Source organism: Barbus barbus, assembly GCF_936440315.1.
Source record: "Barbus barbus genome assembly, chromosome: 1".
NCBI classification, from domain to species: Eukaryota; Metazoa; Chordata; class Actinopteri; order Cypriniformes; family Cyprinidae; genus Barbus; species Barbus barbus.
Genome location: NC_136729.1, coordinates 22,122,617 through 22,134,830, shown reverse-complemented (window position 1 = coordinate 22,134,830; position 12,214 = coordinate 22,122,617). Strand labels below are relative to the sequence as shown.

The 12,214-nt window shown below is 38.5% G+C and overlaps 1 protein-coding gene across 6 annotated transcripts in view; it reads right to left on the bottom strand.

The window, feature by feature from the left end:
- Positions 1-12,214, bottom strand: part of LOC306871333 (chromodomain-helicase-DNA-binding protein 9-like) — an 83,641-nt gene that overhangs the window by 61,122 nt on the left and 10,305 nt on the right. For 3 of the 6 annotated variants that reach the window (XM_079419166.1, XM_079419167.1, XM_079419168.1), the window contains exon 2: positions 8,594-10,265. In XM_079419166.1, coding sequence (XP_079275292.1) covers positions 8,594-10,132 — 1,539 coding nt within the window. In that variant the 5' untranslated portion in view covers positions 10,133-10,265. Of the gene's footprint in view, positions 1-8,593; positions 10,266-12,214 lie in introns of those variants that run through there. The other 3 variants (XM_079419170.1, XM_079419171.1, XM_079419169.1) reach the window with 1 other exon arrangement.

Here is a 12,214-nt window from a genome sequence, read left to right as displayed (position 1 = left end):
CTCTCGCCACGAGTTAAAACCCATATAAATATCTTTGTATTCTTTCATGCTACACTTCAGGATATTTTCTAACCTATTTGCACAATCTCTCGTCTATGTAGGCCTCCATTATCGCTGTAGCTAACTCGCATTCCGGTTTGTTCCGTTTATGCAGTTTTTCTTCGGCTATCTGAATTGATACCCCCACAACTAATTACTGCAAGAGAGTTAAATGCGCATGTGCAACCAGCGCGTACAATTTATGCGTGGTTGCAAAAATCCGGCGGTGCGCGTACAGTACACAGTACTATTCTGATAAAGAAATTTGCACAATGTGCACTGTCCCTGGCGTACGCATCAAAAGTGAAGTATACTTTGGCCTTAAGCAGCGTCACAAAAACTTGATTAATCTGCACTGGAAATGTCAAAGCTGTAATAGAACCAACTGGCTAAAATAAAATGCTGAAAATAAAATTGTACTGTATTTACAAATGGAAATCCATCTAAAATATAAATAATCTAAATTATTAGAAATGCGTACATATACACTCTCAGAAAAAAAAGTTACAAAAGCTGTCACTGATGGAGCACCTTTTAAAAAAAGTACACTTTTCTACATTTTAGGTACCAATTTGAAGAGTACGAGGTACCAGTATGAACCCTTTAGGTACAAAAGTGTAACTTTCAAAAAGGTACAGACCCACAGAAAGCTTTTGTACCTTTTTGAAGAAGGTACAAACAATGATTTAAATTAGAAAGCCAGAAACCAAAAACATCACAAGCCTTTGCCATCACAAAAACATTGTAAAAACGGTAATATTTTATTGCATTTTAAAATAGCTGTTTTCTATTTGTATATATTTCAAATTATTCCTGTGATCACAAAGCTGAATTTTCAGCAACCATTTATCCAGACTAATATGCTAATTTGGTGCTCAAAACACATTTCTTATAATTATCAATTAACTAATTAATTATCAATATAAAACAGTTGTGCTAAAAAAAAAAAATATTCTCAGATGAATAAAAATTGTAACATCATGCATATTTTTACTGTGACCTTTGATAAATTAAATGCATCATTGCTGAATACAAGTATTCTTCTAATTTCTTTAAAAAAAAATGGTATTGATCCTAGACTATGGGATCAGATTCTGGTCTAAAGTATTACAGTCACGGATTAAAAAATAACAAGCATGAAAACAAAATTTCATGCTTGTTATAAAATGCAAGTAAAAATATTGCACAAGATTTAAAAATGAAAGCTAATTTTTCAGAATAGCAAACAATGGTCACGGATTGAAAAATAATAAGCGTAAATCAAAAAATGAATCACGCATTTTTTAAAAATAAGCATGAATCAAATTTTAAAACATTTAAAATCATATTGCACAAAATTTAAACATTAATGCAAAATTCTCACACAAAATCATGTTTTCCTTGGTTATATTTCTCTGTTTTTCCTGCTCTCAGACATTTTCTGCTCATATTTTAAATTTTTTATATGCTTATGCTGTTTTTCCCCTCGCTCGTTTCCACATTCTGCGCTTGCTTTTCTAAATGTTGCGCTTAGTTTCATGTAAATCAGGGCGGGTTTAAGCATCATCATTGGTCCACCAATGCGCCTCATTAGCTGCCGATGCTCAGTGTTGTTCACTTGTACAGGTGAAAATGGATTTCTGTCAGCTGGGAAACATCTTTTCATACAGGACATCCTAGAGACCCGTCGTGGTTCTATTCACCTGTATTTATTCGAGCAGCCACAATATGCACCAGCCTCGCGAAGTCACGGTTATGTGTGCCTGGCTCTCCCATACCGGACTGATAATAAGTCTTATGGTTATTACTGTTAGGAGAGGATAATATGAGTAAGAGTAATACATCCCAGTCACAGTTGTTTAGTTTGCTGTATATTGCTCATAATTGTTAACTGTCTGTAGGCAATATTTAGCTCATTTTTTGTCATTGTTTTTTTTTGTAAACAGCTTTGCAGATTTTTCTTTCATGTACAATATGTAATTGTTGATAAGCTTGATGGTTTTGTAATATCACATTTTGTGTTACTTGGATCATAAAATGACATACATTTAAGCAATATCTCATGAGGAAGAGGCACGGAAAACAAATAACGATTGTTTATGTGGTAAGTGAAATTTTATGTACTGTAGGCAACCGTTGGCAGAGTAAGGAGAAATAACGGAGGATGATGTATATATATATGTCAGAGGTCGCACGCCTCTGGAGCAACTAGGGGTTAAGTGTCTTGCTCAGGGACACATTGGTGTCTCCCAGTGGATTCGAACCCGGGTCTCTCACACCAAAGGCATGTGTCTTATCCACTGCGCCATCACCACCCCATACGCGATAGCGAATCTCGAAAGTGAAAGTGAAACTAAAAAGCGATCGTGCATTCAAAATGCCAGGCATAATAGTGGCTCCCTGATGCCCGCAATTTATAGTATAATTACCCAATGATATAACTGCGGGAGAAAGTAGGCTATTGAAATACAGTTTTTCTTCATCTCGTATTTATTCCCTTTAGGGGTTCCCACACCTTATTTTCTTCCGAACTTGGGATGCGGAGGATTGCGCGGGGTGGGGGGGGGGGGGGGGGGGGGAATCACGATGCAGGTGTTCTAACAAATAATGATACCTTTCAGATTATGCTATCAACACTGTATTTATCCAACTGTAATGGTAGGTTTAGGGCTGGGGTAGGTGTACACGTTAATAAAGCCTCACACTACATCATGCTGGAAGCAAAATCTGACAGGGTAGCACAAATCGTCAGAACACCGGCCCAACATCGTGATGTCTATCAGTCATCGGTGTAGGACGATGGCATCGTCGATCGGCCCAACCCTACTTTATCATATTAATGTTTTAAATATATAGTGTTATGCAATTATGTAGCTTGTTGCATATTGTGTTTATGTATATCAAATCCACCTGGCCTCTATAACTGTCTCCACTGTCACTTTCATTGATCAGTAGTCAAATCTAGCCTAGTCAATGCAAAAACATTACATCAATTTATTCATAATTAATCAATTTATTCATTTAATGTTAACGGATCGCCAGGCAGGCGTACAGCAGTGACAGGTAGACACACATAACAGTGTCCTGTATGAAAAGATGTTTCCCAGCTGACAGTAATCCATTTTCACCTGTACAAGTGAACAACACTGAGCATCGGCAGCTAATGAGGCGCATTGGAGTGACGTCAAAGCCCCTCTTCGTCTGATTGGCTAGAGGAGGAGCTGTCGATCAAAAACTAGTGGACCAATGATGATGCTTAAACCCGCCCTGATTTACATGAAACTAACCGCAACATTTAGAAAAGCAAGCGCAGAACGTGGAAACGAGCGAAGGGAAAAACAGCATAAGCATATAAAAACTAAAAATATGAGCAGAAAATGTCTGAGAGCAGGAAAACAGAGAAATATAACCAAGGAAAACATGATTTGGTGCCCAAGTGAGAATTTTGCATTAATATTTAAATTTTGTGATTTTAAATGTGTTTAAAGTTGATTCATGCTTATTATTTTTAAAAATGCGTTATTAATTTTTTGATTTACGCTTATTATTTTTCGATCCGTGATCATTGTTTGCTATTCTGAAAAATTAGCTTTCATTTTAAATCTTGTGCAATATATTTTTACTTGCGTTTTTAAATTCTCACGCTTGTTATTTCTTAATTCGTGACTGCAATACTTTAGACAGGAATCTGATCCCATACTAGACTTTTGAAATGTTATGTAATTTTGTCCAAATAGATAAATATTTTTTGCCATCAGTGGAGAAAGATACTCCACGCAGCCATACTGTGTAGTTGCAGCATATACCAGCAGGGGCTAAATGGGATATGCTATTCTGCTAACCTTGATTGGACACAACAACAAACCTGCAATTCATAGTTAAAGTTAATACTCATTTCACATGTAAAGAAGTCATTTAGATAAGAGGATAAAAGTACAGCATAAAATAGCCTATTTAATTCCAAGAGTCTGAAAGAAGATAGAAAATGTAGCCAATTAAAAAAAAAGAAAAAGAAATGTTCTGACCCCTTTAAAAACAGATCCATCATCTGGATCCCATCCAGACAGCAGGTTAGGGGGTTTGTGTGTGAATGTGAGTGATGTGGATTGGTATTTGCATATATGTTGCTAAATGTTCATTCTGCACAAAGCAGCAGCACAAAGGGGCTCTGTTCATGCCGTCTGCCGGTCTTGCTCGCTCTCTTGGGCCCTCACGCTATCACACCACTCTGCAACACTGTGACCACCGCTGCTCTGCCCTGTCACGTCACTCATTCCAAACCGTTTTTCACATTTTAACTACACCAATTCTTAAACTGTCATATCTAATGGCAGTTTATTTATTTAACCATTTTAACCATTTTAAATTTTGATTAACAGAGCAGCTTACACAATATTATTTCATATTGATTCATATTTACATTTATTCATTTATCTGACGCTTTTATCCAAAGCGACTTACAATTGCTATATATGTCAGAGGTCGCACGCCTCTGGAGCAACTAGGGGGTTAAGTGTCTTGCTCAGGGACACATTGGTGTCTCACAGTGGATTCGAACCCGGGTCTCTCACACCAAAGGCATGTGTCTTATCCACTGCGCCATCACAAGAAGGGTTCATCAGAATGTGAAGGTATATGATATGACATTTTCATAGACTGTTGTAGTGTTGTCACAATACTGGAATTTCTAACTTCGATACGATACCTTGAAAAATATCGTTACTCGATACCATTTTCGATACCACGGTGAAAAAAACTGCCGCAATATTAAGGGGGTAATTTTTTTAATTTAAAGATAAATGTAACAAGTCGAGAACATGCAGTATATTTTACATGAACAAAAAAAATGTCTTGAGGTACTGCATTTGTTGATTTATTTATTAATCTTTTATTAATCTTAGTTAAATGTTAATTGAAACTAACGTTTACTAATACATGTACTAATTAAAATCCAAAGTTCTATTTGTTGATATTCTCATTTGCTTCATAACCAAAATATTTCCAGATATAGGGCCCTATGAAATCCGTTTTATTTTTCCCCAAATTCCGTTTTATTTTTTTCTACAGCCAATTTTTTCCATTTTAATTTTTCTGGATTCCGTTTTTTTCAGTTTGAATTTTTCTGGACTCTTTTTTTTTTATGGTCAAATTAAATGCTATTAATCTAAAAGCATGTCTAATTCATTAAAATCATGAAAATTATACAATTTAATTTATTAAAAGTGTAACAAAAATGACACGTTTAGGGCCGTATGAAATGTTTTATTTTTTCTCACCTTATGTTTTATTGTTACCAAATTCTGTGTTTTAGCATGTCTATTATTTGAATGCATACAAACAATTTTTATTTATTCTTACAGTAGCCTTATGAAATGTGTTTTCCCCCTCAGAAATTCTGTGTTGTGTATTTAAATTTTACTGGAAATCAGATGAAGGCATAAAACAATTTTAATTCATTTATATTTGAATTAATGAAAATTAAACTTTACATTTTTGGCAAATGAAGGGGATTTACTATTAAAATTAAAATATTTTGTGATTATTTCTTTAAAAAAAATTAACAGTAGTAGTAAGTAGTAGTATTATGTACATTCTACTAAATAATAGTAATATAGCCTATTTCTGGCACACGGTCTTTAATAGGCTAAGTTAAACCGAACTTTTATTTTGACGGGTTGCCGTGAATACTTCTAAAGTTCTGTGTGTGTATGATATGATGCTAGTTTTACTCAAATTAAATGGTAAAATGCTCATAAAGTGCCTTTCAGATCAGTTCTGGAGATATTGTTGATGTATTTATATCCTCATTGAGACGGCAGACGCTGAAATCACCGCGAGCGCCACATTAGTAAACAAAACCACACGTGCAGCACATTCACAAAGAGACGCGCAGAACATGCAGGATTCATATTTAAATCGACTTTTGCAGCTTAATATTTACAGATACTAGTCCATATCGCGATTGATTTAAGTGTAATGACCTACTTTTGATGAATTCATCCAAACTTTGACAAATTCCGTGACATTCCGCGTTAAACTGTAAATTCCGTTTTTATGACTGGATTCCGTGCGCGTTCTCTGCATCGCGGAGATCATAGATCCCTACAGATAGCGCTCCTGCTGTGTTCTTTAACAACCAGAGCAGTCATCTTTCTATTCACTCCACTTTTGCTATTTAACCAGAGCGAAGGAGACGAGTGCGGTCATGTGTGGTGCTTGTCCACGCGCCTTTGGAGAGAAGTGAAAGTGACAGCTCGGCTAGTATCGGTGTATCGATACTTCGGGAAATTAATATTGGTACCGTTCAGATATTTCAGTATCGATATTTATCGAAATATCGATATTTTTGACAACACTAGACTGTTGTGAAAATGCCCCTTTTTTAACATAACAGATCTAACCTAAGGAAAATACCTGTGTAAGTACAGACACGTGTACAGTTTTTGTCATCATGTATGAGTCTAATGGGGTTTTATTCTGTATTTGGGGGCTCCAACTACCTCATAAACCCTCATAAATTGATTTGGCCTTTACATACATTACATGATGGAGCGGTATCTTTGCAGTAGCATGATTGAATCTAGTTACATACTTGGGAACTTTCTGTCTGAACATGTTCAACCATGATCTTGTACTTTCTACAAACATTTAACCCAAGGAAACCACACAAAAAAACAGCCATTCCCCACTACTGCAGCTAAAGTGACATATAGGTGAAGTCAAGTTTCAGTATTGAAACACCAACCCCTCGTGGTCCAGAGGCTTAGAAAGACTTGGAACATTAAAGCACAATCTCGCCCACGAGGCCCTAAGGGAGAGAGAAGGTTGAGTGCATCTCTCTCTTTTACCCTGGGACTGCCTCGCATTATACATCTGTTGGCTTTCCACAGCCCAGTGCACATGAATGGCTCGTCTCTCTCTCTCGCTCAGACACACACACATAAATGCAGACAGACACTGCAACACAAACACACTCACTACAGGAAGTCACACGATGTGAACTCTGATCCACATCCTGCCTCTGCTTTAATTAAGGATCTGTGAGGACAGACAGATTGGCTGAAGGAGAACATAATCCATCTCGTCTGATTTGGCTTTCAATATCTACACAAAGTCTCTTTGACTTCTATTATAATCTTCACCAATAGATTGATGCACCAATAGGCTACTAAAATTCAGGGCTGATCCGATATGTATTTTCATGTTATGAGCAATAACCAATAAATGGCCAATTTTAAAAGTCAATCATTTTTTAATCTAAATAAATAAAACAAAATATATCAACTCGATGGATATTCATTTTGAGATCTGTTAAAGATCTCATGTAATTGTGTTAGTCTTTTTAAAGATTACTTGAAGGGAGTGTTGAGTGCAAAAGGAATCTAACTTAAAACTGGAAATGATTATTCACAATAAAATATACTAATCTATCTATATCTATATCTATAGCTATCTATCTATATCTATCTATCTATATATCCAACATCAACAATACGGCAAAAAATTATACTATAGGCCAATAATCTATATGGTAAAATATACTACAATCAAACTCTATTGACACACAAAGAGGAGACTCTCGTTTGCATTTTTCCTTGTGGAAAAACAAGAGCACTGGCAAATCAGAATCTGTATTTGGGTAGGTGTATTTGTGCACACATGTCTGACAGCGAGAGCACTCCATGTGCCCAGCAGAACTGGTGGAAAGAGTTCACGATTGCGCATGTGTGTGTGTGTGTGGCAACTGAATCACTGAGCCTCAACTCCCTGTGTCAGCAGCAAAGAGCTGAGGGGAAAGACTGATGCTCCTGCATCACGAGAGAGAGACAGACAGTGAAAGAGAGAGTTGACACTGTCAGGCAGTACTGCTGAAAGCACTGCCTGCTGCTTGCAATCACAGACTAGACAGCACTCCTGCTCTTTTCTCTGTCTCTCTCGTTCTCAATTTCCCTCAGGAAACCTTATTATCAACATCTCCCTTCTGCCTGAACTCACACACAAACACTAATCTCACATCAACACACGCAGACAGAAAAACCACAAGCCAGACCCACTCTAGCCAGCCGGAGTGCACCTCCCGCTATCCTACGGTTGGCCTGACCCATATCTTGTTAAAGCCTTAAGTATGCTTAGCCCCAGTAAGTCCTAAACACTATTGCAACTCCTAATCGGCTGCTACAGTACCTGTCTGCAGGCCCTGGACAGGAGGAGCTGTGAATTATTTAATGGAGCATGTCTGTCTTGTCCTTTCTCTTTCAGTTCAGTTGAACACTACAATATAGCCTGTTGTCAAAGTCTGTTGTCTGCTTGGCAACATTCCAGCGGTCATTTCATTTATCTCTCATCCATGTCATTAACTTGTATATTTCCTGATGGAGATAAACCAACAACAACCACAAAAACTCTGTTGCATATCATTCACTTCCCTTCAAAATAAGCTCTGGAAAGCTGATCACTGAAACTAAGAGCTCAAAGCTGTAATCTCTGACTCACTCCAACATCCCAGCACTGAACTTTTAAAGCCATCAAAAATGTAAGAAACCTTTGGAAAAGATCTGAGAACAGATTCACTCACCTGTACGTTGTAAACCATTGGCACATCCTCCATGCCTTCTTCGTCCTTCACGACCTCTTCTTGGTCATTCTCTAGTCCTGCATTTATCCAAGGGTGATTGGAGTTCTCGTCCTGGTCTAGTGCCTCTAGCTGAGGCAACAGCTCATCCCCTAAAAGGTCAGGAGCATCAGCCAGGTCAAGTCTGTGACCATGTTGCTCTCCAAGCAAGACCTCCTCCAGTGCCTGAAACCCATTAGTACTGCTCTGGCTCGTAACCAAAGGTTCAGCCACATCATGGTTCCTTTGCTCTGCCGTAGAGAATGGACAGTCTGCACCGAATGAGTTCAGACCATCTGGGAACACCTTAGAAGAGCTGAAGGGATCCTGGTTTGATTTGGAGCTATTTAAGGGGCACCGTTGTGCCGGACTGCCTGGTATTTGGACTCGTTGCTGCTGATGTTCCATTCCAGAATTAGACAGGAAAGGACAACCAGTATCCAAAAGGTTTGAAGCTGATGATGGGATGGCCATTGAAGAGGTTGTCATAGAGACTGGGGCAGAGGAGTAAGACCGGGTTGCATTTACTAAGGGGGGAGGCTGACCAGTCAGAGTATAATGAGCAGTAGGATAGGATGAAGTGTGGCTAACTGAGTCAGTTGGGAAAGAATGGGTTGCAGGTGAAGACTGGACAGGGAAGGCCAGGTCATTGTCTTCCAACCTTGGACCTGTAGTAAAACCTTGGACCCCTTGGGATATTTGAAAGCCACTGTGTTGTTGAGAAGACACAGGCATCATTGAGGCCTCAACCGTAGAGTGAAAGGGACTACCCTCCACACTGAGCGAGTTATGGTGGCCGTGCTGGGAATGATTTTGAGGGACGTTGCTCTCATAGTAAAAACCTGTATGTTCCTGATAGGTCTTGGCAATATGATGCAAGCCTTGATGGGCTATTTGTTGGTGAGGGAGCTGCAGCTGGTTTGAGATTGGGTGTTGATTGAGGCTGTGCTGTCTATGCTGAAGATGTTGATGTTGCTGACTGTACTGCTGATGTTGAGCTTGATGCTGCTGAAACTGTTGTTGCTGCTGAAATTGTTTAAGTTGAAGTTGTTGATGATGAATTTGTTGATGGTGTTGATTGTGCTGATGGTAGTTATTCCCTTTTTGATCATGGTTTCCCCACATGGGGCTGTTGTGAAGAAACAGTCCATTGGTCTGGGGCACTTGGTTCATAGTATGCCCTTGAAATGATTGCTGCTGTGGCAAAAATGTTCTTCTGTTGTTGCCACCTCCTTCTGGATCAGGAAAGGACTGTTCCATTGAGGTCTGTGCCTTCATAGTGTCAAAATGCCCAACAGGTTGGTTGTAGGCTATCCCATGTTGGATAGTAGAAGATCTGGACCCTGCATCCACCTGAAGAGTGTCCAAACTAGGACCCAGGTGAAGTTCATCATCCAAGGACACAGAACCAGGGGTAAAACCTGGATCATCCTGGACTAAGCTGTCAAGCCCTCCCCCAAATATGCTAGGGTCATTAAAGAAGTCCATGATGGGGTCGGTCATTGTTTGAGTTCAGTGCATTAAGTGTCTGCCCCCTCAGCGGCCCCAACGACAGGACTGCTGAATGCAATAGGGAGCTAAATACGGTCAGAGTTTGTTGAACCGCTGTATGTCCATCACCAAGAAGGGCTACAGTCTAGAAAAAGAGAAACAAAATAACATGACTTCAGATATGCAAAACACTTGGGATTCAGAACCATTTTAATAACATTCTGCATACTTTGTTGATTAGATAATTAATTAAATCTTATTTTAAAATGTTTTTTTAATATATTTTAAAAATGTTTCAACATCATTTCATAATTCTCTGAGCTTTCCTAATAGCATAAGCCAAATTTGACTAACAGCATTCAGTGTCTTTAGTGTTTAGTACAGAGTGTCTGTATTTCTGATGAAATCCAAGAGCTTTCTGACCCTGCATAGGCAGCAATGCAACGTACATGTTCAAGGAACTGAAAGGTAGTAAGGACATTGTTAAAATAGTCCATGAATAATAACTTTATTCAAAACTAACTTTATTCCACAATTTATTTTCTTTTGTGTCAGTCTTTGACATGCATTCACAAGGAGTACCACGATGTATGCTGTTGCATGGACTACTTTACATTTACATTTATTCATTTAGCTGACGCTTTTATCCAAAGCGACTTACAATTGCTATATATGTCAGAGGTCGCACGCCTCTGGAGCAACTAGGGGTTAAGTGTCTTGCTCAGGGACACATTGGTGTCTCACAGTGGATTCGAACCCGGGTCTCTCACACCAAAGGCATGTGTCTTATCCACTGCGCCATCACCACCACTTTAACGATGTCAGTACTACCTTTCTGGGCCTTGAACGTTGTAGTTGAATCTATGCAGGGTCAGAAAGCTCTTGGATTTTAAAAATATCTTAATTTGTGTTCTGAAGATAAACAAAGGTTTTACGGGTTTGGAACGACATGACGGTGAGTAATTAATGACAGAATTTTCATTTTTAGGCGAATTATCCCTTTAAATTACCGCATTTAAATGCGGGAGTGAGTCCCATAAATTATTGCGCCATGTGTGTATGGAATAGCACTCACTCCCGCATTTGTAACCATAGCAACATTCTGTCGTCTTGCAGGAGTGAATAAAAGTTTAGCCGTTTGTTATGCCATTTTTTGACTAAAGACTCTTTTTGTCCGTCGATTTTAACTAAACTACCACTGATAGACGTGCAGCGTTGTATTTGCTCGGGAGGATTTGTACTGTCTTGCAGTGTTGCTATGTCCTCATATTTACAAGCGCTTTCAGGCATGTTTGGTCTTAGCTCATAAAGATAGGCACTTTCTGAAGTTATTAAAGTGGTCTGTCTCGGATATGAGATTTTATTTTATTTTTTGTTATAAACAAATCATTTGGTTGTTTTATGTTTTTTGTGCTTGTCCTCGTTTGTTTGTTTTTTTCTATGAAGATCTGGCAACACTGACACTTTACCGCAGGGCTCATGAATGCAGCCAGCCCCGTGCTAAGTTAAGACTTCTTTCACTGTTATGTTCCTGCATCTCACATACAGACGAATACACTGATGCACGTTGAAATACGTCATTAATAACTAGTTATTCAGTTCAGTTCCGTACACACTGCGTAGAATTTCTGTAAATGCGGTTGTCACTACCTGTATTTTTCGGGAGTTAATTCGGTTATCACTCCCATATTTTAGTGAATTATGTGTGTACAGAACGCGATTAAGGTGTTAAAGGTGAATTGACAACCGAATTTAGCTGCAGTGTGTACGTGGCCAGAGTTCACTTACAAGCAGGACTATTTGAGAAATTGCTTCAAATCAATTTAGATTGTGAATTTACATTAAATTGGCCACACCCACATTCTGGGAAATTAAGTGTTCTTCCACCCTTGTCAACAATTCTGCCTGTCTGCATAAAAGGCCTATAAAATCTCAAACTTCAAGACTTTCAAACAAGCTTTTCCTTTTTCTTAAAATGGAGTAGGCTAGTTCCAGTTAGGTACCTCAATGTACAACCCTGTTTCCAACACATCTCAATGTAATTAAAAAAAATAAGCTTGTTTAATTGTGTATAATGTGAAATACAGCAACTCT